Source organism: Neurospora hispaniola, assembly GCF_033458365.1.
Source record: "Neurospora hispaniola strain FGSC 10403 chromosome Unknown B0T23scaffold_3, whole genome shotgun sequence".
In the NCBI taxonomy this organism is placed as follows: domain Eukaryota; kingdom Fungi; phylum Ascomycota; class Sordariomycetes; order Sordariales; family Sordariaceae; genus Neurospora; species Neurospora hispaniola.
Window position 1 is genome coordinate 981,354 of NW_026944408.1, and position 26,759 is coordinate 1,008,112.

At 50.9% G+C, this 26,759-nt stretch overlaps 6 protein-coding genes across 6 annotated transcripts; 4 read left to right on the top strand and 2 right to left on the bottom strand.

Annotated features, from left to right (window-relative positions):
- The first annotated feature begins 2,417 nt into the window (after window positions 1-2,417).
- On the top strand, window positions 2,418-3,585 carry B0T23DRAFT_105336 (uncharacterized protein). The gene is made up of 2 exons (XM_062831764.1): window positions 2,418-3,123; window positions 3,211-3,585. Exons 1-2 carry the CDS (start codon window positions 2,542-2,544, stop codon window positions 3,343-3,345), a joined length of 717 nt encoding a protein of 238 aa, XP_062693739.1. The 5' UTR covers window positions 2,418-2,541; the 3' UTR covers window positions 3,346-3,585.
- Window positions 3,586-11,267: 7,682 nt separating this feature from the next.
- On the bottom strand, window positions 11,268-13,179 carry B0T23DRAFT_376277 (ketopantoate reductase PanE/ApbA C terminal-domain-containing protein). The gene has a single exon (XM_062836945.1). It carries the CDS (start codon window positions 12,958-12,960, stop codon window positions 11,632-11,634), a length of 1,329 nt encoding a protein of 442 aa, XP_062693740.1. The 5' UTR covers window positions 12,961-13,179; the 3' UTR covers window positions 11,268-11,631.
- Window positions 13,180-13,351: 172 nt separating this feature from the next.
- On the top strand, window positions 13,352-17,848 carry B0T23DRAFT_355148 (SNF2 family N-terminal domain-containing protein). Its single transcript, XM_062836150.1, has 2 exons — window positions 13,352-15,119; window positions 15,178-17,848. Exons 1-2 carry the CDS (start codon window positions 13,841-13,843, stop codon window positions 17,418-17,420), a joined length of 3,522 nt encoding a protein of 1,173 aa, XP_062693741.1. The 5' UTR covers window positions 13,352-13,840; the 3' UTR covers window positions 17,421-17,848.
- Window positions 17,849-17,877: 29 nt separating this feature from the next.
- B0T23DRAFT_419061 (uncharacterized protein) lies at window positions 17,878-19,113 on the top strand (the record flags this gene model as incomplete). The annotated part of the gene is made up of 4 exons (XM_062839691.1): window positions 17,878-18,200; window positions 18,243-18,568; window positions 18,888-18,902; window positions 18,947-19,113. 4 exons carry the CDS (start codon window positions 17,878-17,880, stop codon window positions 19,111-19,113), a joined length of 831 nt encoding a protein of 276 aa, XP_062693742.1.
- An 838-nt stretch (window positions 19,114-19,951) lies between these two features.
- On the top strand, window positions 19,952-22,372 carry B0T23DRAFT_394448 (ATP-dependent RNA helicase dbp-2; the record flags this gene model as incomplete). The annotated part of the gene is made up of 6 exons (XM_062838128.1): window positions 19,952-20,067; window positions 20,154-21,379; window positions 21,678-21,791; window positions 21,900-22,028; window positions 22,092-22,241; window positions 22,299-22,372. The coding sequence occupies 6 exons, from the start codon at window positions 19,952-19,954 to the stop codon at window positions 22,370-22,372; spliced, it is 1,809 nt and encodes a 602-aa protein (XP_062693743.1).
- A 1,363-nt stretch (window positions 22,373-23,735) lies between these two features.
- B0T23DRAFT_376284 (heterokaryon incompatibility protein-domain-containing protein) lies at window positions 23,736-26,740 on the bottom strand. The gene has a single exon (XM_062836946.1). The coding sequence runs from the start codon at window positions 26,674-26,676 to the stop codon at window positions 24,049-24,051; it is 2,628 nt and encodes an 875-aa protein (XP_062693744.1). The 5' UTR covers window positions 26,677-26,740; the 3' UTR covers window positions 23,736-24,048.
- Window positions 26,741-26,759: the final 19 nt, after the last annotated feature.

Sequence of the window (26,759 nt, forward strand, 5' to 3'; positions counted from 1 at the left end):
CATTGACACCCAACAAGCGCAATTTTGGAGTTGCCGAACGTCAACCTCTTCACCTGACCATATGGAAGACAATCATCGTCATGGCATAATCCAAGTGGTAGCCACGAAATTTTACTGTACCCGAACGGCATCTCCTCGCAAGGCCTAGCCAGAGACATCACGTCAAGGTGCGCGTCTGGCGCGTCTGGAACCCATCCATATGACCGTCATGATCGCATGCGGTGACCAGGCTCAGCAAGGTCACCGAGTGGACAGAACCTAGACCCGGTCTGCCAAAATATCTTCGTCTCCCAAATACTCTCGCTTCAATACCTGCCTTTGGCGGGCTAGTGCCTCATTCCGGGATGAAGGTGTGCCTTCTCTCCCCCATGATGCGGCTACATTTCTGGCGGCAGCTTCGTCAAACCTTTCCCACTTTCACAGACGCCATATATCGACGGGCCGAACAGGCACAGACAGTACCTACCTTGGACTACTTGATACCCTGTCAAAACCATCCTGTTCAGTTTGAGGGCCCTGCCAGACCGCCTGCGGCAGCTCTCTGGTCTCTTTGGGATTGGGGTCACATCAGACATCTCAGATGATGTGGTTCAGATTTCACGCGGGCAGGGTCACTGCATGGTATCCTCACTCTATAGCCTCTCTTTCGCCCCTGCTCGGCAATCCAGCATTCCTACCTTCATCACGGGTGGATGCTACCCCTTCTCCAAGGCGGCTTAACCCCCGGGACCCTATCGTATGTCAGGGCATCGATCTGTTTCCGGGCACCTGTTATAGCTCCCCCCCGTCTTAATATCTTTCCCTTTTCAGAGACCATGGAATTTCCCACTCCTCAATGCCCTCTCCGCTTGCCACCTACGACACTCCACCACACCCAGAACTGGACATCCCCCCAGCAGCAGCCAAGGTATGCTGTCGCTATCATGTTCCTGCTTTAGTACTTCCGAGTGACTTCTTCTGGCTCTCCTGGAAAGGCCGGGTACCTTGCTTGACCGCACACTGTTCACTGCGGGGACTTACATCCACCTTCCTGGCTGTGTACGGAGATGGACTCGGCCACATTGCCACCCCTCCCGGCAAGCTCCCCTCCCGCTCGCCATCGTCTGCCTGTCTCCCTCTGCCTTGCAAGTGTAAGACTCTCGTTACTGGCATTCCTTGTGAGTCGGGTGCCGCTGCTGTCCATGGTTGTCTGTAGAGAAGAACACTGCTACGAGCATCTCCTAATTCGCTTCTTGCCATGCTGCGGCCCAGCCGCATGGCAGGGCTTGTTTCATCCTATACATTGTCGAGCTTGATGTTTTGACTCTGTCTTTGCGTTTTCGAAGCTTCGTTTTCTTTGGATCGTCAAGTTCACTGAATATCTGAATCGAGTTAGAGCGCCCGGAATTTCTTGGACCTCGATAATTAGTCCTGCGGCAACCCTGTCCAGCAATCTGAGCTACGAGCTGTCATGCCCGCTCGGTGCATCACTACCTGAAGCCGGGGTTCTGTTCTATATCCGGAAGACAGTCCATGGCATAAGATCCTCAAATTATGCCACCGTCATCGGTCGTCGAACCCGACTTGAACTCCACATTTCAAGCTACAAATACGGCTCGTACTTATCGTTGCTTGTATGCTTATTCCTTGGATTAGTAGGCGGGTCAAATCCATATATCCACTCCGTCCCCGTCCCTCCAAGGCGGCTATCACTTGCTTCTCTGCTCAGTATCAAACACCACAAGATATATCACGGTCGTTACCCGCTGCTTCTTTTCCTCTGCTCTGATTCTACTTTGGCTTTATCGTTAAGTCCACCAACGAAGAAGAAACCGTTCGTTTTGGAAGCTAGGCTGAACTGGGAGGGTCGACAAACTACACACCAAGTACCAGTATCCACAGAAAACGGTCATACCAGCCAGTTTCAGCACGCAATGAGCTTACGAAGGAGGAATCGTTAAGAGTGCCCTCATTGTCCAGCCAGCCTATCCGAGAATCAACCTACCGTCTCGTACCTCTGAAGATCATATACCCCCACATCACCATCGGTCGCCTTTCTACCGCCACCGACTCGTTTGCGAAGACTTCGCTTGAATACATGTGCTCTGGGTTCATACCGACACCTGTCTCTTTTCAACTGAGCTCAAGTACCCCTCAAAAAATCAACTCGCAGCATCTGAGGCCCACCTCAGATCAAATTATACGCCACTCTCGTTTCCAAAGTAGCCCTGCGGGGCTCAATCTTTCCAAATTCTCGCAATTCAGAGCCCGGCGACCAGCCAGAGCGGTCCGCTCTGGCGGACCTCATGCATAGCGGTCACGCTGGCGGGCAATTACCGAGTAGGTCCGGACTACCATGTCGACTATTCGTCACAGGAGCCGCATACGGCCGAGCAGAGCCAGGCTCCGCACTCCTATGAAGCGCACCACCACCGACCGTCTCTCCAACATGCCGGCCTGCCGAGCTTGCACGAGCCGCCCACTCACCAACCCCATCATGGCCTGTCCCAACATTATGCCCAAGCCCATCATCCTCTTCCGATCCTCACAGATTCGGGCCACATGGGCGGACATCCTGGCGCACGACACATGGGTCATTCCGGACCACCTCACTTTGGCGGACCGGGCCCTTCGCCACACACTGTAGTTGCGCCGCTTTACCCGCCTTTGACGCATAACCACGGACATGGCGGTGGGTTGAAACGACAACGGCCCGAAGATCTCGATCTCACAATGCCTGGAATCCCGAACCTTGAGCAAAATGACCTGGACTCCATGCAACATACATCGTTGGGAGCAGCCTACGCACAAGCAGCAGCGGCCCCGCCTCAGCATCATCATCACCGCCTACCAGACACCGGCCCCCCAAACAAGCTTTTAAGACGGGAAGGGGAAGGTAGCGGCGGTGGTGGAGCTCCCAGTGTAGTTGGACAAGCAGGAATGCCACCTCCAGCCCCGAGACCAAGAGGCCCCAAGCTCAAGTTTACGCCAGAGGACGACCAGCTGTTGATCGACCTGAAGGAAAACAAGAGCTTAACCTGGAAGCAGATTGCCGACTTTTTCCCTGGGCGATCTTCAGGAACTCTTCAGGTGCGATACTGTACAAAGTTGAAGGCGAAAACAACACAATGGACGGATGAAACGGTAAGTCTGATCAACCGTATCTCTTTCTACCGGATGAATGACTTAGCTGTCCACGTAACTTGCTTTCTGACTAATTCTTACATGCAGGACCAAAAGCTCAAGACGGCGCTGCAAGACTACGAAAACGAGAAGTGGAGGATTATTGCCAACAAAGTTGGGACAGGATTCACCCCAGTAGCATGTCGTGAGAGAGCGGCGGAGTTGATGGGAGAGGACTTATAGCAATCAATGTCCCCACCAGGAGTTTCGGCTTCTGTGTCTGGGGACACCGTCTATTCCTCACAACTCCAGTGAGCAGCACACCGCAGTGCACAAGATCTACCACGTCAATACCCCATGCGCAACGTCAAAAACTCGGCCAATATCCGATGACAATCGATTTGACGGGGCAAAGATTGAGTCAAACGCGGCCGAGTCGAATCAAACAAATACACCAACCGCGCGAAGCTTTCCGTTCGTGGAGAGCGAACGACCAAGTTAGTAGCCAATTTCGTGGCTACCAAAATTCAGAGACACTCAGGGATAGGAAGGTGCACAGGAGTTCTCTGTCGTCCTTACCCCCTATCCCTATTTATTTGCCCTTATTACTCCATTTCTTCTTTCTCTACCTTCTTTTAATATTTATTCTCTTGTTGGCTTGATTCATCAGTTGTATCATCATTTGGGGAGATATTATTCTTTGAGAAGGCGGCATTATACACCTAGATACCCCATACACAACAAGTATTATATCTAACATTAACGTTTAGTAACCTTTTTTCCTTATTTCCTATTGCGGTGTGCTGGGTCTTGCGCTGGTGTTTTTTTTTTTTTTTTTTTTTTTTTTTTTTTTTTTAGGTTTTCAATAGGAGGCGGCTTGATGAGATTGGAAAAGGATGACCATTATACAACGATACTCAGCCACTTCGCTACCATACAGGCTTTCACGACCGAAATGGATGATGACGATATACACAAGATTCAGATCGGTCTCCGACGTGCGGTCGTGGTGGAACAGGGCTTGATGGATGGTTTATACGTCTGTTGGTTCCAGAAAAGCCCACAACTCTGGCATTGATTTGGAGCCCAAGAGGAATTGGTGATCGATTCAGGCAAAGATTTCAAAGAGGCAATGGGATAGTCACTTCGATGCCAGAGCGGGGGCAGGATTTGGGAGACAAGACTCGAAGAACAGCAATATGAACACCTGGGCGGGTTAATAGTTGCTTGGGCGGAACATGTCAGGAACAGAACCGGCAAACACTAGTCCGCTTGTCTCTTGGAGTTGGTTGGGTACTTCATTTCATGCAGGAAATTTGGTTGGGTTGCGGAAGGCTTTTTTTTTTCGAGAGAGCGTGCATAACAACCACCATTACAAGCACACATCGTCGAACTTCAACCTATCTTTCCTTTGTCTATCACATTCCGCGATACCCAGCACAGTGCAGCACTCACTACGATCTGTTTTCATATTTTCCCTATGTCGTTGTTTTTCAGAACACTTGCTGCTTCCCCTCACATAATTTGTGTGTATACCTTAGGTTTATTTTTGGTCTCAGACCGTTGTGTTTAATGTTTAACTGGGCTGGTCTTTTCGATTTGCCCTCCACTTAAGCGAGCTCAATGTACTCTACGGTGTGGTTGGAATGGGGAACTACCTGAGGCATGCTGTGTCTCACCGCAGATATTCCAAGTGTAACACAATGATGCATCACACAGCGGGCTGTTGAAAGTGAAGGTGAAAATGAGGAAGACGCCAAATAGACGCTATTCTCACGGTGCGTAACTGACCGTCCGCTGGGAAGATGGGATCCCAATCAACAATCGACATTGTGTGGTTGATTTCTTGGCTGCCGAACCTGTCACTTTGCCACCTTCCTATTCGGCGACGAGGCGTCTTAAAAGGCGTTGGATAAATGACTACATAGTAGACCGCTATCTTGAACCACAAGATTGTGTTCATCTTAGCCGGTTCCCATGTCAGCCTGTCAGGTCTCTGGGCAGTGATGTCCCCTACCCAGCAAAACAGGAACGCGACTGTGAAAAAATGGTCTGATATTTATTTCATTCTTGGAACTAAACACAGGCACCGTTACATCGCCCGTCGACGGGTGGCCCTAGTGTAGGTACGCTCGAGGTACGCTACCCTTTGAATGGCTGTCATGTGCCGTTGACGCCATTGTTGGGAGTCTAGGAGCACGGAGATTGACGATGCCCTCCCTGTCCCCAGAAGTTAAGCACCGTGCCCCATGTCCGATGTTCCAGCATCGACCGTTGACGATGATCGGTCATATCAATAACGGTCATACATGGTACCTAGTTACAGTGGGTACCATGAATGAACGCACAACTTGAAATTTTCCCGCCAAAAAGGCTAAAAAGGTCGCCTTCGTCACTCCTCAATTTGACCACATCACCATATCTGCAAACAAAAGTAGGTATTTTCTCAGGTTGATATTCTGTAAACCATTGTAAGCCCATGAGGGTTTCGTGCGATCTTGGTGATCTATGGTGGTGAAAGAGTGGTATTATTCAAGGGTATCTAGCTTGGCATGTTAGTTACAGCGGGCTTGTAGAGACTCATAATGGTTAGGACACTGGCTTCTCCTTTCAATACTAACCTTGTTAGGTGCCTTGTGAGTTGCGCACTAGGTACTCAAGCAAAATGCCAAACAAACTCCTTATTTTGATAGCTCAGTAAAATGTTTGATACACTAAGATTTACAGATTGGTTGAACCTCGATCGTATTGTTGTTCAACGACCTAATAAGTTCGTACGAGTTCTACGAGGAAATGACCAGTGTTGCGTTTATTTGTGTTACCCACTATAAGGTACAACGTTAGCATCGATCCAGGACCTTGAAAGGGTCCGGCAGTCTGTCGGTTAGTCAGTCCCCTCGGCTCCATTGGTTGTGATTTCGCTCGGTTGTTCGGTTCGGTTCGGTAGGGTCGTCTAAAACGGTCGCAGATCCGCGTGCTGAAAGGGGTTTAAACCAACGTGCTGGGTTCCTGTTGCGTCAAGGCAGGAAGGATGTGAATTGATAGTATCCTTTCTCAGTGAATACGAAACCTCCGGTTGCTTGATCTCTGCATAATTCCAACGTTCTCTTACAAGTTGTGTTTCTCTATATTTCGTTCCATCTCATCTCGTCCGGTTCTCTCCAGCCGCCAGACGAAACTACACCAGCAACTAGAGTGGACAGGGGATCTTTTGTTAGTTTGCCGCGAAGCGAACAACAGTCGTTCAACGCCATTGTCGGTTTTGTAATTCGCCTCCACTAAATCTGGCCAAACAATGTCAATCCTGCGGTTCTTTAAGGAAGCCTGCGCTATGTATTCAGCCTCCTCAACCGCTCACCGATTGGCACGCTGGGGACGAGAGCCAAAAATAAAGCTTTCCTGATACACTCTCACCGAGTATTTGATATACGAGTGGAGATCCTTCATGTTCTGCGTTCGATATCAGACCAGAGGAGCGACTCACTGCCAAGACATTACCGCTTCCCCATACTGTTGCCATGTCGATGAAAGTCATGAAACCCTTGATCTAGAGGACGTTTCGGTACTTGTCTGTCAATCAAATCGCTCAATTCCCTCTTTGATTCTCTAATCCCCTCCTCCTCGTTGACTTGACTATGCTTCCTGAGACCAAATAACCTACCTTGCATGATCACTCACTTCGACCATTGTACTTCAGGCACAACATTGGGATTTTTATTGACACGGTGCCTTCTCTGCTATGCTCCGGCCCATCCTGCCCGCCGGCGCTTGAAACAGCCCTTTGTGAGTTATCGCTTTTCCCCTCCTCGCGTCTGTCTCCCTCCACTGTGCATTGTATCATTCGTTGAAAAAGGAACATACCTATTTGCCTACCGTGGGGGTTGTTGGGGCGTTCGGAATCACGGCGAACGAGGTTTCGGATCGAGACAAACGACCCGTCACAGCAGGCTACAAGACGCTGCACTAAACTAGCACTGTAAGTTTGCGGTGTAAGCGGGGGCTCTGGGGACTAGTGTAATGAACGACGATCGCCAAGTCGGCCCTTCGCTTTCCCCTGGCATTGCGCTTAGACGATCCAGACGAGTCTCTTGAGCCGAGCTGCAATGCATACCGAATGAGGCGATTTCTCAACGGTTATTCGGAAATTAACGTTAGCGTCATCTTGGAAAACAAAGTCCCTGCTCAGTATGGTAATAAGGTTACTACTGCTCCACTATTGATGTCGGTCTTTCACAGTTCATCCCTCTTATCACTCTGTTCGTATCCAGCAACCTTGTTCTGTCCATGATCCAGGACAGATGATCCGGTGTACCAGGAATAGCACCGTGCAAGAACATCAAAGGGAACATCATCGGTACTTCAGTAAGTTTATACGTACACATTACTGATCAATGAGATTCGAACATCCAACCCGCCCCATCAGGTAGGAACTAGTGTAGAGACCACCCACCTTTGGGAGTCAATGTTGGACAGAGAGGCAGGGGCGGAGACATCATGGAAAGGCCAACCAACAATACCTACCTACCTAGTCTTGACGATGACGAAAACTTCCGAGTACCGACTTGTATGCGCCAAGTGCAAAGAGCAATCTGATATGTTTTCGACTTCCCGTCTTTCATGCCTTACACAGACTAAGTTGCTGTTTCTCAAACCAACGGCGTTTTCTGAAACACGTCCAGTATCCAATAGCTTGGTTCCTTTCCTACTCTCGTTACCTAGGCAGCAGGGTTGTCGCTGGGATTGAAGCCCTTCGTCTCCAGTCTCGTCTTCATATTAACGCAGGGAAATCGTGCTCTTTTCTTCCATGATGACGTATCGTCCACCATCCATAGCTGATACTGCGAGACTAAGTTGATGAACTGGACAGTGAGGCTTCGCTCCCCTGTCGCTTTTTTTAGGCCAGTCTTCCTGCTATGGTAGCTCTCATCCAACAACAGACATCTCTTAAGGGTACTTACTCAATACTCTCCAGAGATGTCACTGAGCGACCGAAATGAACATAGGTAGGTAACTAGGTAGTTTGACCCTCGATGTGAATGAACAAGGGCCAGGATCTTGCGGGGAGATGGACGGTGAAACGGTCCATACATCGTACAATGCCCTGCCTTACTACCCTGTCGTGTAGTACTCGTTGATCTCACGTCACGCTACCTACCTACATAACGGAACCTATCTGCGTGCCTGCCTGCCCGTCTCGCCCATTTCGTCGCTCGTTAGCCGTTGTAGGAAGTGAAGCGAGCGAGAAAGCGAGGATTCTGCCCTTCTTTCGGCTTGTGCGCCCCGCAACGGGTAGTGATGTCGTGCTGTGATGTTGTAAAGAAGCAGTGTACCGTAGGATGCTCTCTCGGCAATCACATCTCGTTATGTCACGCAGCACTAAACATGATGCTACATGTAGTCTTGACCGTGAGGCGGGAAGAGGAATCAGCACAAGGTCATGTTTTTTTTTTTTTTTTTTTTTTTTTTTTTTGTCCAACTAACACCCTCTGGGCGTCTTGTAAGCCTTGGGTGAGTGATGACATCTGGAGACAGGGCAGGGCAGGGCAGGGCAGGGGTTATGCCTCTAGCTTTCGTAGTTACATCTGAAAAAAAGAAGTTTGGCGCCTGTGTGAAGTTTCGCGCCGAGTAAGCCCTACTTGGTGTCACGTTGATCCAGCGGTTCCTGGTAGAAAGCTTGCTTACCTGATTTGTTCGACATGACTTTCCGAGGTTGGTAGATGGTGATAAGTAGATGAGGTGTGGAAGGGGAATCTCTACGAGCCTGACATATACAATAGCCACTCCATTATGGATAACCTTTGCTTCCCTTACCTGTACCTATCCCAAACAAGCTGAGTTCCCTGCGGTCCACATGGGATTAACGCCCTCTGCTACAAGGTGTATGGCTTGAATAACACCAAGATAGAGAGTGGATCAAAAGACTGTCTGGAAAGAGATGTTTCTTGCGAAAGGTGTTTGCGAGATCGACCATTCAGCCCGAAATGACTCGACTGTTACTCTGCCCTCCGTAGCCGAATGCCACCCAAATGGACGGATTCTCCGAACGAGGCTAGTACCCACGTATACTGCGGTCGAGGATCTCCAAATGTCTCGTCTCTGTCCACAAAGACAGTCTCGGTCTGTCCCTCTCTTGTCTCGAAGAAGAAGGCGGTCCCCAAAAAGGCAATGATGCTAGTCCGGAGCTTTTCCCGCTAGGTCTTGATTGCATGTCCGGGAAAGACCGGCACTTACAACAAGCGAGGCAGTCCGAGGGGACCTCACACGGACGATGGACCAAATCGGAAATGAAATGTCCGAATCAAGACAATTTATTGGCTCTTGCCTCTTCAATGCGTTCTTCCCTACTTTGATCCTATGCTTCGCTCCGTCGTGCACACCTTCTTCCTTTTCTTGGTGGTGATAATTGTTCAGACCATCAATCGTTTGCTGTTGTCAGAATTTGGCAGCAGGGACGTCACTTTTCACTACCAGCTCAGCTCCTTTCTCGGCTTCACCTCCTCTCACCAAGGGTGGTGAACAGGAAATGAATCAAAGAGAAAACAAGATCCACAGTAGTAGGGCACTACTATTCTCCTCAGCAACGGCTACGGGGGACGTGTCGACAATTGAAATCCCAGCTTTGCTCAATGCGAAATCGTGGCGTGCAATCGGATCGAACGCCGGACCGTGGAGCGGGGTAGGGCACATTGAAGAGACCCTCAATGAGATCAGTTGAGTTATATGACCTCGAGGAGATCCTGCCAACTTGGCCTGGGTTCAGGTTGGCAAGGCAAGCACGGCGGCGCAGGTGCTTCAGATTTTGTCCGATGGTGTTTGCCCTCCGTGAAGGAAGGCACAGGGTGGACTGTACGATAGTGCGGTTCTTGACAAATACCGGTCACTATCGGTGAAGAGACGAAGCCACCGACGCGGGGATGAACATTAGGATAATGACCTGCATGACTCACATGGCAGGTTTGTTGTTACCTTCGGCCGCCTCACGAAAAAGCACGCTAGAGACGCACGACACATTGCAGAACCCTAGGCCACTAGCCTGAGGACAATCGAGCAAAAAGAAACGATGACGAGATGACGCGACTACCTAGGTACCTATGAGCTTCTTGCCCAAACACAGCCTCGAATGACGACTACCTCTGGCCTTCGGCCACGATGGGGTGGAGAAGAACAAAATCAAACAACGGAAGGTCCGGACGAGGGAGACATAATGGAAAGAGAGCAGGGAAACCACATCATTTCAAACGAAAGAAATCAGCGAAGGGGGGAAGAGAGAGGCGACGAGCCAGGCTGGAGCCATGGTGGAGGGAACGGGAAGGATAATCGGGAATGCGATGGCTGTGTGATGATGGATGATGATTCCGCACTTGCTACTCGCTAACTCGCTGTCCAATTCTGCAATAATGGTATGTTTTATACTGCGCAAAACCCGGCTTATATCAACCATTCTAATATGATATATCGGCCCTGCTTTAAGGCTCCGCCGTCCACCCACCCTCCAGTCCGAGACGCACGTACAGACGACAGGGACACACGGAGACACGCTCCAGGAAAGGATAGGATGAGCTGAGAAAAAGTATTCGATTCGATGGAAGAGAAACAAGGAGGATACCTTCGCACCGCCCGAGGGTCACAGGCTTGGTGCCGATTCGGAAAGTTGGCGTGAAAAGCATGCGTGACAGGGCAAACCAAGTCTGTGGGATGCTTGGGAAGTGGTGGTCCCGCTTCCTCCCCGCTTTCCGCAGCTTCTTACCACGCAGTACAATCCAGCTCTGGTTTGTTTGTGAGCCCTAGTACAAGAAAACCAAAGCTTTCTAGGACAAAGGAAAGTGTTCAGCTTTCAAAAAGGTGAACGCTGTACGATTTATATCTTCAATCGTGAAGGCCTTGAAGGAGACGGAGACAAGTATAAAAGGACAGCCATCAGAGGCTTTGTGGCGTCCCAAACCCTTGCCGTTATCCCATGTCGCTTCGAACGGAAGACAGTACCTCTCTTGAAAGGCCAATGAGAGCTCCAAAACTTCCCTGTTCAGCCCATACTTGAAGAACCAAGCTAACAAACAATCCAGTAATGAATTGTATGCCCGCTCGCTGGGACTCATGTATGTAAAGGAGGGTGTGAGAGTAGAGTAGGGGGGGGGGGGGGGGGGGGGGGGGGGGGGCGGGGGGGTGGCGACAAGTGTGAGACTGAAAGATGTGACGCAGAGCTCCTGGAGCAGTGTCAGATACGGAAAAGCAGTGATTCAGCAATGGAGGGGCAGTGGGTAGGCAGGACCGAACGGGACTTCCTCCGTAGAAGCACCCTACTGTTGGACAAGGCGACTGGCACCGCTTGGTGAATGGTGTTTCGGTTCCTGGGAACGCTGGCATCCGTCAGTGCCTCAAGTCGGCGTACCGTCCCTGTGGCTACCGAGAGCCTTCCAATGGGCGATTGTGGTTTGTACTCGACAACAAAGGCCAGACGTTGTTGCTTGGCACTCCATTGACATCATGGTAAACTGGGTACAGGACGACCTTCTCCTTGATATAAGGCATTTACTTCTTGCCAAAGTAAGCCTCCAGGAGGCTTGTTTCTCCGATAACACCGCCTTCCACAAGCTCGCAGAGTTTTTTATGGTTGGGCGCTTCCAAGCCAAGATATTCCGCCATCTGTACCAACCAGCCGTTGAACTCTCGAACTTCGGTTTGTTTCCCAGCCATAACATCCTGACACATGGAGCTCCTGTTGTCTTTCACCTTTTCTCCAACTCGTTGCAGCATTGCGTTAAGCCGCACAGCCGAGAAACGCTCTACGAGAGCTTCCTTGCTCAAGTCGGCGTCCGGGGCCGAGTCAGCACCAGAGAGAATATCTTTGCTACTCGGGTGTTGAGCCAAAGCCTGGAGTATTTGACTGGCCTCATCTACCAAAATGTCCATGAGCTTCTTCAGCTCAGGTGCTGGCTGGTCAAAAAGATGACCGTTCATGCAACGGATGACAGCTGTCAAGGGGTTGATAAGTGAGTTGATGATGAGCTTTTCCAGTTGAAGAACCCAGAGTGCATTCCGTGGCACTTTACGAGCCTCCAGCTCGGGCGCCCTCCCAATTTGTTCCATGAGGTAGTCTGCTGCGTGTGCCGTGTTTGGGTTGGGCAACACCAAGCCCATGGCGATATCAGCGGGAGCGGCATGAACACTCTTGAAGGTACCCAGAGAAAACACGCCGTGGGTCGTCACACAGACCAGCCAGTTCGGGTGTTGTCTAGGCGGGAAGCGATGCTCACTATATATGGCGCCGTAAGGCGGCCACAACTTGTTCATGCCATTCTGAACAAACCCGACAGTTGAGTTCCCATCAAGATAGCGCCGCAGTCTGTCTACCTGAGGCAGAGCGTCTGGGGCCTTGGTGGCGACCAAAAGGTTAGCGATCTTGTGCCCGTCACAGACCTCCCTCACAGGCCCATGTGCTGGTGCTTCCTCTGTCCACCATTCTACGTCGAAAGATGATATTTTTTCGGTAACGCCGTGTCGTGTCAGCTCAATACCCGGCTCGGAAACCCAGTGCTCTAACAAACTTTTCCGGTGAAGGACGAGTGTCACCGGGACTTCTTCACCCAGTTTTCCCAGGGAGTTGGCATAGAGCCTACCGAGGTTACCAATGCCAAGAATAAAGATGCGTCTTTGAAGATCCTTTGGCGTTGCCGACTGGAATTGTCCATTGTTTCGGCTATTTGGTAGGTTTTCGGGAGTCCAGGCATAGAGCTTGGGCGCAGCTGAAATACTTTGAGTGATGTTGTGAAGCCATGGTGGTAGTGTCACACCGTTCTTAGGGACTGATTGTGCGAGTAGGCGTGTTGTCGTCGACATGTTTGTGACGAATCGAGCCATACCAGCTATAAGCACCTGATTAGAGCGAGGAATATGGGTCTTTTAGGGATTCTCGTGGTGGTAGAGAAGAAATGGAACTAAAGTTTGAGAGCAGAAGGAAGGGATGATGAAAAGGATTCAGCTAAACTCATGTGATAGCATAAGGGAACCGGAAAAGAGAAATCGAAGCAGAGGAGATGCTCGCAATGAATGACAAAGTATATGCTACGCCTTTGTAACCTACATACCGTGAGCCTGAGTGGAAACAGAGCAAGCACTACGCGCAGTCGCGATATCGGGATGCTTAGTAATCACTTTGCCCAGGTCACATGACGACGTGTCGGTACAAGTACGTCGCCAAAAGCAGAGGATCTCCAACGCTTCCGCGAACCCTGAACTTGCAATGCGTCATCGGGGGCCAGGGTTTGATACCTAATGTTGCGCCTGCCAGGACTTGCGCAAGTAATGCCTATCACACGCAGCAAAAGCGGGCGCAAAAAGCAGAGAACAGGCAACAGCACTGCAGCTTCGATCTGTAAACTGCGGCTTCTGACTTTTCATCGCAACAACTGAATCCATCATTCCGTTTGCCTCCAGTTCGGAAGACTCCGCTACGATCCGTCGCTTCTCTAATGCCACTCGTTGATTCCGCCTGAGGTCCAGTTGTACTACTTCCACCAGAAAGAGCTCACCTACCCTATTCATCCCGTCCATTGCAATATTTGACCACACTGTCCATCGTCCCTCGCTTCTTTGTCACCTGGAACCAGCCAAGATTTTCAGCCAACGCTGAGATCTTAGACTAGACAGTCGACAATCACAAGTGCTATCTATACCTGTTTGCCATTCCTCCCTCCATTTTGCTTGCTCTAGTCAATGGCATTGCATTCTTTCTTCCATCATGGACCCTGATACAACTCAATGTTCAAAGACAACCGAGGCCTTGCCCGAGTCGACGCCCAATGCCGAACACACAGAAGCAATGACACTCGACAACAAAAACTCGACCGCTGATACACCAAGTGCGCCAAATGCTGACGAGCTCGACGAAGAGGCTGCGCTCAAGAATCTTACTGAAAACGTTCGAGACCAAGACGATTTGGAACGTGATATCACCCTACAAGCCAGCCGTGCCTTGATCGAAGCCGAAGACAAGAGAGATCAGAAACGCATCGAAAAGGCCGAGGCCACTCGTACGAGACTCGAGAACCAGAAGAAAACACAGCAACAGAAACTGCGACCTGGCATCACCAATCCAACTGCACGATTACGCATACAACAGGAGATAGCGCGAATTGATGCCGAAATCGAACTTTGCGACAAAGACATTGCCGATTTCCGTGCCCGCATCGAACAGCGCAACCAGCAGGGCGAGACGGGTACACTGGCCCCGGCCACCGGCAAAATACTCCCTAACGAGACCCAACGAGAATATCTCATCCGAACGGGCAAGATCACGCCGTTTGCCAAATTTGGTGGACCCAGGCCTGCCGAGGTTGAAGGTGATCTCGCCAACGCCATTGTCGACGCAGAAGACGAGGCTGTCGCTGAAGAGCTGGAAGAAAAGGAAAACGACGGCCCTCGATCCCATCAAAATCTTCGTCTCCCTGGCTTTGCCGACGAAAATGAGGTCGCTACCGTAGCTGTCGCGGACGAATTTTCTCTACGTTCTCGAAAGAGGCGTAGGGTCCAGCCGCCGCCCGAATCCGACAATGAGTTTGTGCCGGGAGAGTCTGGATCTGAAGCGGCTTCTCCTGAGGCCGACGCATCCGACGATTACGATGATTATGAAATGGCGGGCACCACACTCAAGAAGCGGAAGAAAGCAGTCAGAGAAGCCGATGGTGATGACAAGGTCGATCTGAGCGGGATCGATGATGGCAACGAAAAAGTCTATCAAGCAAGACTGAAAGGCTGGGTAACGCGCAGGAGCAATGCACGACGGGCTCGTCAGCAGAGGCTCGGCCAGCCAATTGATAAGAATGATGATGGGACAGAGGAATGGTTCAAGCCAGCGCCTGACCAGCCTGACCACCAGTTCGAAAACGGGCTGAAATTGCCAGGTGACATTTACCCAGCTCTCTTCGACTATCAGAAGACCAGCGTACAGTGGCTAGCTGAGCTGTACGCGCAGCAAGTTGGAGGTATAGTTGGAGATGAGATGGGTTTAGGAAAGACTGGTATGTTCTCTCCGATGTCCCCCCTGGGAATCCACGGAACGTTGCTGACGAGATGTAGTGCAACTGATTTCTTTCGTGGCTGCGTTACACTACAGTCAAAAGCTCGACAAACCCGTCATTGTTGTAGCCCCGGCAACAGTTCTGCGTCAATGGGTAAACGAGTTTCACCGCTGGTGGCCACCACTTCGAGTATCCATCCTTCACTCGTCTGGCAGTGGCATGCTCAATGTCCGCAACGAAGGAGCGCTTGATGACAGAGAGGATGACTACGGCAAGAGAAAGCCTAAAAAGTCAAGCCAGGCTGCAAAGAAGATCGTCGATCGCGTTGTTAAGCATGGCCATGTGCTGGTGACAACTTATGCCGGTTTGCAGACGTACGGCGATATATTGATCCCGGTCGACTGGGGCTATGCTGTTCTGGACGAAGGACATAAAATCCGAAATCCAAACACAGCAATCACCATTTACTGCAAGGAACTTCGGACGCCCAACCGTGTGATTCTCTCCGGCACGCCAATGCAGAACAACTTGACAGAACTATGGTCTCTCTTTGATTTCATCTACCCCATGCGTCTCGGCACCTTGGTTGCCTTTCGAAATCAGTTCGAGATCCCGATCAAACTTGGCGGTTATGCCAACGCAACCAACCTTCAGATCATGACTGCTCAGAAATGTGCAGAGACGTTGAAAGAGACCATCAGCCCCTACCTACTTCAGCGGCTCAAAGTAGACGTGGCTGCCGATTTACCCAAGAAAAGCGAACAGGTCCTATTTTGTAAGCTGTCCAAGCCCCAGCGCGAGGCGTACGAGCTATTCCTCAAGTCGGATGACATGACTGCCATTCTCAACAGGACGCGCCAGTCCCTCTACGGTATTGATATCTTGCGTAAAATATGTAATCATCCCGATTTGCTTGATCCGCAGCTCAAAGATGATCCCTCTTACAAGTGGGGCAGTACCAGCAAGTCGGGGAAAATGGCAGTGGTGAAGTCATTACTTCCCATGTGGAAACGTCTAGGCCATAAAACGCTGTTGTTCTGCCAGGGTACTCAAATGCTGGACATCATCGAGGCATTTGTGAGGCGCCAGGATGGCATCAACTACCTACGTATGGATGGCAAGACGCCCGTCAAAGATCGGCAGACGCTTGTCGACCAGTTCAACAATGACCCGGACTTACATCTCTTCCTTTTAACCACCAAAGTGGGCGGACTTGGCACCAACCTGACGGGAGCTAACCGGGTCATCATCTTTGACCCAGACTGGAACCCATCAACCGATGTCCAGGCCAGAGAACGTGCATGGCGGTTGGGACAAAAGAAGGAAGTCACTATTTACCGGCTTATGACAGCTGGAACTATCGAAGAAAAAATCTACCACCGCCAGATCTTCAAGCAGTTCCTGTCAAACAAGGTATTGAAGGACCCGAAGCAGCAGACCTCATTCAATTTAAATGACCTTCATGACCTGTTCAGTCTAAGCTCGTATGAAGACGGGAAGACCGAGACAGCAGAGCTATTTAAGGGCAGTGAAGTCAAACGCCTGTCTTCAGGACCCACGGAGATAGTCTTGCCTGGTAACGACACGCCAGTTCTCCGGGCCCCTGGAGCCAGCAAACCAGTGGAAGTCAAGGACGAATCCACAAGTGAGGACGAGACAAGCAACCTCCGTCATCTTGAAGGAGTTGCAGGATTGGAAACATTCAACGACGATGGACCGGCCCCTGCACCGAACGAGGAGGACCGTCTGATGGAGGGTATCTTTGCACGTTCCATTCACAGCGCTCTTGAACACGACGAGATCATGAACGGCAAAAAGCCAACGGTCAAGGCAGACCGCAGAATTCTCCAAGCAGAGGCGGACCGAGTTGCTGCTCAAGCGGCCTTGGCTCTCCGCCGTGCGGGTGAGGAAGCCAGAAATGTGCCCATCGGCACGGTCACTTGGACGGGCGAGTACGGCGAAGCTGGTCGTCCGGCGCCCCGTCATGAACGCGGAGGTTCCAGCTCAGTAGGTGTTCGCGGTGCAGCAGGCGGTGCGGGTCCGTCGAGAGCGTCGAGACCGGCGACACCGTCTGATAACAGAAACCTGAAAGCAGAGGACTTTGAAAAAATGATTCCGGCGTTCATTAAACGACATGGTGGCAGGGTCCCATCGAAGTCGCTCGTCGACCACTTCAATCACTATTGCACGGGAGCGAGACAGGCAGATATGTTCAAGGTTGCTTTGGAGAAGGTGGCCAAGTTGGAGAAGAAGGGGTCGAGCATGCGGGGCATTTGGACTGTTCGTCCGGAGTATCAGTGATGTTCTTTCGGACAATGCACGGGTAAGGTTCACATTGGCAGCCAGAGGTATAAGGGCGGTTTTGATCTCGAACTTGCCAAGACGGACTGGAATCCTGAAGTACATCAATGGATTTGTACAAGATTTAGATGGTGGTCTGGAGAAGATTATGGAGGACACTATTGGGGTATGTATGCCTGGGAGCTTACACCACCTTGGAAGAGAGTGGACGGGTTATCGCGTCGCCTTTTCGTTGCGTTTATGATACCAACGTTTGTAGCTTTTTTTTAAGGAAAAAAAAAAAAGAGAAAACAGGAAAAGAAAAGAAGACAAGAACCAAGCGTCGACTTTAATCATGGCCAATCTTGCCTGCTTAATCAATCGCGTAGATAAATGGTTGTAAAGATTTGGTAACCAACAGACTTAAGGTGCTCTTCACGCTCCAGCACTAACAGCGACAATTCGCTGCCTTTATCAAATGCACAAACCTCAACTTGAACATGATATCGAGCACATCGCTGTCAGCGATGTGCAAGCCCAAGAGACTGGAGCCGGAGCCGGACTGAGACTCGGCAATGTTGTCACTTCGGATGCAGTTTCCAATGCCGGCAATGTAACCGATGGGGCGCCACCACCGCTCTCACCAGGAGACTATACAGTGTACCACCGACTGGCCGAGCAGATGGACTACTTTGTCTGTGCTCATCCTGTCCTGCACCCTATTCCTCAATATCAAATGAAAGCACAATCACTTTCGCTCGATGTGCAATACGCTCGACACAGCCTGTACCTGGGACAACGGTAATCAAGGCACAGCAGGACTGACTGAACGACAACCCATAGAATGCGGGCTCCGTTTCACTCGCTACCTAGAAGCTCACCAATCCATCAAAGACTTCAGTTGCATGATCTCCTTATAGCAAAGCAAATGCCTCAATTCCGAGCTGCCATCAAGGCCCATGATCGTCAACGTCGTCGTCATCATCATCATCATCATCAACAGCAGCAGCAGCAGCATCAGCATCGTAAGCGAAACGGAAGAAGAGTATCAGGGGGGCCAAAGGAGGACATGGAAGAAGCAGCGAACCGTGAATTAATCCAACAACACCGTACCATCCACTTGGACATAATTAGGAGGTGGAGGAGTTGGGGCGGAGAGGAGAAGATGAGTAAGTTTTGGAGTTTTGAGGAAACGAAGAGATTGTTGTTGTCCGAAAGAAACGAAGAGGGCAAGTCAGGGAAGGGGTTTGAAGGCCGTGAGTAGTGTAGTGATCGAGAAATGTTTCAGGACATGGAAGTAGTGATTTGTGTTGAGAGTATGGCTGATGGTGGTGGACTAGACCAGGCGGTGGTGATGGATTTATTGCCACTCTTTGTGTACATCCTGGTCGGCTGCGGAATGGACTGGAAGTTGCTGCTCCCTAAGTCTTCAGATGGGAGATGGATGGCGATATGAGGTCTAAGTACGGCTGTGTAGAAACATGCTAGCATCGATCATGACATGTATGTGAACAGGCAACTGCTATAGAATGTGGTCAAAATTACAGATTCTCTCTTCCGTTCCCTGACAGGTGAACGACGACGGATGATTGCCCAACAACCGCGACGCGCAGCAAAGACTGCCAAGCACAATCCACCAGTGAAGCAAGAACCCTTCTGGCAAAGCGGAGTCGGTGAACCAGGTGACGCCAGTTCAAAGTGGACTTCTGCCTGAATAGTAAGGCCACATATGCCTTATCGGCGCTTTATCTGTGCTTATCTGTGCTTGTCAACAGTGAAAGAATGCAGGCCCGCCAAGTGTTGCCAGTCGGGTCCAGTTTTTTTTTTTTGGTGCCAGACCGCCCCTACATGGTAATCTGGGGGACAGGTACGGCAATGGTCCCCTCAAATCCGCCTTCGCTGTAACGACCTGACTACATACAGTGAAAGGGAACCAAGGGAAGAAAAAAAAAATATTTTTCTGGGGCACTTGCACGCAAGGGACGCGTTGCGCCTTCCGCCTCCAACAAAAGGAAAGACTTTTTCTTCCCGCTTGGAGGCGAGTCGGGTCTGGCACAGGATCCGCATCTCACATCCACTAGCACTGCACAGCGGAACCCACCAATCCTCCATCGAAATCTCCCTTTGGTCAGGTTCTTTTCCCATACTAACCTTACGTGACGGGTCCTTGTCCAGTGCCCCCAGAGTTTTTTTTCGTTTCGACTTCCGTCCAGAAAAACTTGCACTTCACCCTTCGCAACAGCCCTTTTCTTCCTTCCTTCCACCCACCCTCCATCTCCAATATCCCTTCCCGCCTACTTCTTGCGATCCTGCAAGATTCTTCATCTGCGATCCTTCCGTCTCTAACCAGTCGGACTGCTTACTTGTAACCACTTCACGCGTGTCGTTTGGTTCTTGTCTCTAGACGTCTGTCTTTTCCGACGTCTTCTTTTCCCGACAATCGATACCCTTGCGCCTCTAGGCCTTGTTTGCTTGTCGTTTCGGTCTACCCTTCAGCAACCCCAATAACAACCGATCTTCAATCGTCAACCTTTTTCAAACAACCAGCAAACATGTCCGGATCTTACGGCGGCGGCGGCTACGGTGGCCGCGGTGGCGGTGGTGGTGGATATTCTAACGGGTACGATCGCAATGGCGGCGGCTACTCTAACAACTACTCCTCACACGGGTATGATGTTTTAGCGCGAACCTGCTCATTTTCTCACTCTCTCTCTCTGCATGTCAAGATCAAATCGCTAACATCTGGTTCAACAGTGGCTCGAATGGCTACGGAGGCGGCGGCGGAGGATATGGCGGCGGTGGTGGTGGCTACGGAGGCGGCGGCGGCGGCTACGGTGGTGGTGGCGGCGGTGACAGGATGTCTGCTCTCGGTGCCGGCCTGCAGAAGCAGAACTGGGACATGAGCGCTCTTCCCAAGTTCGAGAAGTCCTTCTACCAAGAGCATCCTAGCGTCGCCAACCGCTCTCCTGCTGAGGTCGACAAGTTCCGCGCAGACCACTCCATTGCCGTCTTCGGTAACAACGTTCCCAAGCCTGTCGAGACCTTCGACGAGGCTGGTTTCCCTCGTTACGTTATGGACGAGGTCAAGGCTCAGGGTTTCCCTGCTCCTACCGCCATTCAGTCGCAGGGCTGGCCCATGGCTCTTTCTGGTCGCGATGTCGTCGGTATTGCCGAGACCGGTTCCGGAAAGACGCTCACCTACTGCCTTCCCGCCATCGTTCACATCAACGCTCAACCTCTCCTCGCTCCCGGCGACGGTCCTATCGTCCTTATCCTCGCCCCTACCCGCGAGTTGGCTGTCCAGATTCAGCAAGAAATCTCCAAGTTCGGCAAGTCGTCCCGCATTCGCAACACCTGCGTCTACGGTGGTGTCCCCAAGGGTCCTCAGATTCGCGATCTTTCCAGGGGAGTCGAGGTCTGTATCGCCACTCCCGGCCGTTTGATCGATATGCTTGAGTCTGGCAAGACCAACCTCCGTCGTGTCACCTACCTTGTCCTCGATGAGGCTGATCGCATGTTGGACATGGGTTTCGAGCCCCAAATTCGCAAGATCATTGGTCAGATTCGCCCTGATCGTCAGACTCTCATGTGGTCCGCTACCTGGCCCAAGGAGGTCCGCAACTTGGCCGCCGACTTCTTGACCGACTTCATCCAGGTCAACATCGGTTCCATGGACTTGGCTGCCAACCACCGCATCACCCAGATCGTCGAGGTTGTTTCCGAGTCCGAGAAGCGTGATCGCATGATCAAGCATCTTGAGAAGATTATGGAGGGCCGCGAGAACCAGAACAAGATCCTCATCTTCACCGGCACCAAGCGTGTCGCCGACGACATTACCCGCTTCCTCCGCCAGGACGGCTGGCCCGCTCTTTCCATCCACGGCGACAAGCAACAGAACGAGCGTGACTGGGTTTTGGACCAGTTCAAGACTGGCAAGAGCCCTATCATGGTTGCCACCGACGTGGCTTCTCGTGGTATCGGTATGTATCCATCTTACCCCTCCGCCCTGCCCAAACCCCTCCCCCCCTTCTTCTCTCCCCCATCTCAGGCGACTTCCAGCATACGTATGTGCTTGTGCTTTACTCTTATGTCTAGGGGCTCTCTTGATTGCGCGAACTTGCCTGACCTTGTGTCGACTCGGTCTATCTGAGTGGAGTCTTGGGTTCGTGACGTAGCAGAAACAGTGGACTATGCTACGCCCGCGTGATTCTTCAATTGTACCTTTTTATCCCAGTTGTGGTACAAGCGAGGAGTAGGCATTTCTTGATTCCCGTCAAGCTTGTCTCCAAGATTCCCAAGGGGATTTGCATGCATGGCCCAAGGATCTCTGGAACCTTGGATCCCAACCCGGCATATTTTTCGCAATGGACAGCCCACCTGCCAAGGAGAAAAGTACTACCAGAGGATCACAGAACATACCTAGATATTCGTGTTCTCCGTCCGTTCTGGAATGTCGTTATTCCAAACCCTGCTATTGCTAACCACGGTCCTTCAAATAAGATGTGCGCAACATTACTCACGTGCTCAACTATGACTACCCCAACAACTCCGAGGATTACATCCATCGTATCGGCCGAACTGGTCGTGCCGGTGCGAAGGGTACTGCCATTACTTTCTTCACCACTGACAGTAAGTGTCACCTGAATCTGCCCATCCTTAGCCGAACGAAATGTTAATGTTATCCCTCTACAGACTCCAAGCAGGCTCGTGAGCTCGTCGGTGTCCTTCAAGAAGCTAAGCAGCAGATTGACCCTAGACTTGCCGAGATGGCTCGCTACAGTGGTGGTGGAGGTGGCCGCTTCGGTGGCTATCGCGGCCGTGGCGGCGGTGGATGGCGCGGTGGTAAGTCATTTTCACGCAGGTGAATTTGGCAGTTCCAATCCTAATAACCCTCATTAGGCCGTGGCGGCGGTGGTGGCGGCGGCTCCGTCGGTGGTGCTAATGCCCTTCCGCTTAACAACCGCCGGTGGTAAAGCACCACTTGAAGCGAAACAGCACATATCGATTGACCTTCCTGGTCCCTTGTCGCCATGGTCATTCCACACGACGAATGGCCCATGACAGCGACAATCTCGACCTCGAACATGATCACGGCGTTTTAGTAGAGGATACGGTCTAGAGGTTGGTTTATTGCTTTCAGACGCTCACTGGTGTCTGTTTTCACCTTGACGTCTAGGTGGTATGGGTGTGGCTTTGTTCTTTTTTTTTTCTCGTATTCCCTTATTGTCATGCTTTGCGGGTTACTATTTTCACTGAGGTCAGCCGGGGTTCCAAAATTTTCCTTTATTTTTCCGGAAAGTCTCATCTACAGGTCATGTTGCACCACAACTGCACTTGCAGATCATCAAACTGTCCAGGTCAAGATGGCCGGGTTTTATACCCTTCACCATATCTCGTCATGCCATTGCTCTGTCAAGGCATTATATGACTTATGACGACGGCTTATCAGTCGAGGTGTGAACAGGAGATTTCAACTCTCTTGTTTCCCTAACAGGACGGGCGCAGGCATCTCGCCTCTCATCCTCGTTGATTAGTGATGATCTTACCGCAGACTTGTGGTAGCAGTCGATAGGTACTATCCTCAGCTTTTTGTGTTGTACAATAGGAAGAGGATCCTTTTCAAAGCATCACGGCTTGAAAGATTTTCGAAGGATCTGTCTAGTCACCAAGAGAGTCAGAGATAAACACGCGCTTTGTTTGCGCCCTTGGGCGCTGCAAGACTACTGCTCACCAGCTGGGTGGGATGTTTACGGTAATTGTCACCGAGAGAGGGTAGTAGAAATGAACTAGGTAGGTCTTCAAAGAAAGATACCCTTCATGCTTAGATGAGAAAGAACATTTACGCTAGAGGTCTCTGTCCTAGCTCGCTGTCAATGTGATTGAGGTTGAATGTTTTGAGGTTTACGCTCAAGTGGATGTCTCGCTCAAGTGTACCTGTGACGATGGCCCAGAATCGTAGGGTAATTTGAGGATTTGATTCTGGATTTCTCGCGATAAAGCTGTGGGTTTCACTTCGATGAGTCTTGTCTACGAAGTAGTCCTTCACTTCCATATAAAATATCAATATGAGCATCTCCCTGATATATGTGTCTCGTAACATTCGGTTTAGATGGTCTGTACTTTATGTTCGCAGAGTATTTCCGGTTCTACTCTCACTATGAGGTACTGACTGACTATAGAGAAGCCACTTGGCACAATTTGTGCTGCGTTTCAAGGTTAGTATGAATTGTGTGCTTTGATAGGTTAGTCTTATGATTAGGTCAGAAAAATGAGCAACCTCCAACCAGGGACTTGCGGGCTTCAACATCACGACTACTATAGCGTTATGGTTCCGGTGTTGATTTTGGTAAATGGCCATCAGCTTAACATATGGGTTCGAGTGTCTGCTGAGGTCCGATCGTCAAGTGATTAATGATAGTGAGGAAGGAGCGATTCGAGGTAAGGAGAGAACGACTTGAGGTATGTATGTTGTGAAAAGGCTAACGAGTGGCAGGTGCGAAAGATATGAGTTTTAGCAGCACGTTCAGTTTCTATGAACCTCTTCCCGAATCGTTCACGTGGATATTTCTTTCTTTCGTTTGTCGAACTTCAAGCTAGCAATTTTCCTCCGCCTCAAATCCTAAACGAATGAAAGTTGGCTGTAGAGCACTCAAACAAGGGTAACCGGCCCCCACCGTTTGCTGTCCAGGACCCCTTGGTCTCCATCTTCGAATGTATGAAGATCTTTAAGATGGCAAGCAAAAGCTGGACCGATGACTCTATATTTGCCACTGACCCCCTGCTTCCGCATTATCATGGGCTGACCGACACCATCGATCAGGTATATCTCATCTCCCTTCTCTATCCCGCTCGGTCCTTTTCCAACAAATCCGTCATTCGAAACAAACAAGCTGGCAGTGCCGGCAAAACCACGGCAGATATAATCGGTAAATCTGCGCGCTTGAAACTCCCGCTCTGACAGCGCCAATTTAACCAACTCATGCCTAGAGGCATCATCATAGCCAGGTGAGGCCAGAATCTTGTGCCATCGCCTGAAGTCCTCTTCACACCAATCTGCTGGTGATGACTGACTGGATGGGCACAGCGTCAGAGATATCGAGAACGAGTTGTACTCGCACCGGGGCGTTTGTCGTGCGTATAACTCGACGAGCTCTCGCCGCCACTCGTCAATAGCAGTGAGGGAGCCACGCCATACGGGCTCAATGCTATTAACCCGGTCCTCGCGTCCGATAGGCTGTGAAGTGTAGCTTAATTCTCCAATGAAGAGTCCCCTGACGACGATCTCGGTTTCCGAATTCCACTTCACCAAGTCAAAAGAGTCTGGCCTTGCCGAACCTTCGATGCGGCTGTAGATAGCATCATCTTTCACCCAATGTAGCTTCTCTGATCCCCAGCCCGGAACCCAGCTCGGTGCTCCTTGCAGTGCTGACCCTTTTACGTCCGATAGGAGGGCGATACACGATGGGTCCCGTTTTACCAACTCGGTGTATAGCTCGTGATACACCTTCCCAAGCGGTTTTGTGTAGTCAGGCTGTGGAAGCGATATACCCAGTCGCTTCAGCACACCATGCGTTGCAAAGGATTTGTCGTGGGCCTTTTGGGCCTTACGGTCCCTAAGGACGCGGATGATTGCAACCAGACCGCTGGCCGCATCGACGTCGGACTGCGCATGTGTCCCTACAGTAGGATAGCCCATGGTAAAAGAAACGTAATAAAGAAATGGAGCGATATTGATCAAAAAAAGCATTGCTGCAAACATGAAAGTGAAGAAATATGTCGTTTTTACCTCTGCGAAGTCATCAGCCAATAGAAAGCTAGATATAGCCCATATTGCGATGGCAATGAAAACTATCAGGAGCCCGACGTATGGGAGTAGGATCACGGGTCTAACTTGATTCCATATTCTCCCGATGTTGAATTGGCCTTCGTATTCCTTGACGGAGACATAGTTTGCATAGCTTCCGCTCTGTAAGCTGTTGCCGTTCTGCTCTGGGCCATTCAGCTTGGGCACACTGCGAAAAGCTCGTCCATTCCAGCTCGTGGGGCGAGCAACCGTTCGCCAGACCTGGAAAAGGTTCGACCATCGCTGTGAAACATCTGATATTGTCATGGACTCATCAGCCCGACTTATCAAATCGCTGCCAGTTTGGAAGTCTTCGGAAATGGCCCAGCCCTTGAAAAGCTGGTACCGCACCTTGATGGATGAAGGGGGCCCGTCTCTGCTGCTGTCGCCCCAGATGCTGCCCGTGCTTGGAAAGGACGGCCTCATCCGATTAAGGCAGTCGAGCCCCTGCTGTAATTGCGCCCAACCGATCGTCTCCTCTCCACAGACAATGATGGGATTGCTCGCCAGCACAATCTCCTGGAATGTCCACACTCGCTCCAGCCACTCCCTATCCAGCAAGCAATCGATATCTCCGGACGCCAGCAAACCGCCCTTCTGAGGTCTGCCAAGGGCACATGCTTCGAGAAACGATAGAACGGGGTGCCAGTAGGTCCGCAAGAACACCCTGACCATACTCTTGGCCAGTTGCATCTTGTAGTACGCCACCGACCTCGGACCGCGGGCGGCGTACATGTCCTCTTCAATCCACGGCACCCCAACAGGCACAATCCTGAGTTTTGCCGCTCTCTCCAAAACCCTTACGGCCCTGGCGGTCCTCTCGTTCCCTTTCCCCAGCCACACCCACACCGTCCTCGCCCACGTGTACACCTCAGCCATCAGCCCGATTTGCCCGGCCTTCTCCGTGTCATCAGCCTGGTTGATGCAGATGGCATCAATCCAAATAGTAAGCGGGAAAGTTGTCCTACTCCGCACCGGATCCCCCGCATGATGCCGTTTTCGAAGAGCGAGAAGTGCATCGCGGCCGTTCTTAGTAATGGGTATGTCACAATAGCCATTGCAACGGATGGTGTCCACGATAGGAGAAGAGTAAGAACCCCAGGTGTATGAAAGGGCGGTAAAGGCGGGGAGGTCGGATAGTTGGACTACGCGGAGGGTACCCTGGAGAGGAGCGTCTGGGTTCTTTCTTGGGTGGGGTGGATCGATGTCCAAAACGCGAATGGATGGGTTGGAAGGGTCTAGGCGGAGGTGAGAGTATAGTTGTTGAGGGCTCAATTGGATTTGAGGAGTGGCATCTTGGATTTCGTTCGAGTGATTCTCGTCGTTCATGGCCAAGAGACTGATACGGCCGTTGTCGGGGTTCCCTATGGCAGCAGAATTCGGCGTCACGGTTTCTTGCAATTTGTGGAACAGCGTCTTGATGGCTTCCATCATTGAGTTGTTTCATTTAGCGTGAATGATGGCCTCTCTGAACTCATCGCCTTCAACTCGAAATAAGGCTTCAATATATAATCAGG

Excerpts from the sequence above, each read along its gene's own strand:
- B0T23DRAFT_376277 (XM_062836945.1), bottom strand. The coding sequence starts at position 12,960 with ATGGCTCGATTCGTCACAAACATGTCGACGACAACACGCCTACTCGCA.
- B0T23DRAFT_355148 (XM_062836150.1), top strand. The coding sequence starts at position 13,841 with ATGGACCCTGATACAACTCAATGTTCAAAGACAACCGAGGCCTTGCCC. Across the intron at positions 15,120-15,177 it reads GATGGGTTTAGGAAAGACTG|TGCAACTGATTTCTTTCGTG; the intron begins GTATGTTCTCTC and ends GACGAGATGTAG.
- B0T23DRAFT_105336 (XM_062831764.1), top strand. The coding sequence starts at position 2,542 with ATGGGCGGACATCCTGGCGCACGACACATGGGTCATTCCGGACCACCT. Across the intron at positions 3,124-3,210 it reads CACAATGGACGGATGAAACG|GACCAAAAGCTCAAGACGGC; the intron begins GTAAGTCTGATC and ends TCTTACATGCAG.
- B0T23DRAFT_376284 (XM_062836946.1), bottom strand. The coding sequence starts at position 26,676 with ATGATGGAAGCCATCAAGACGCTGTTCCACAAATTGCAAGAAACCGTG.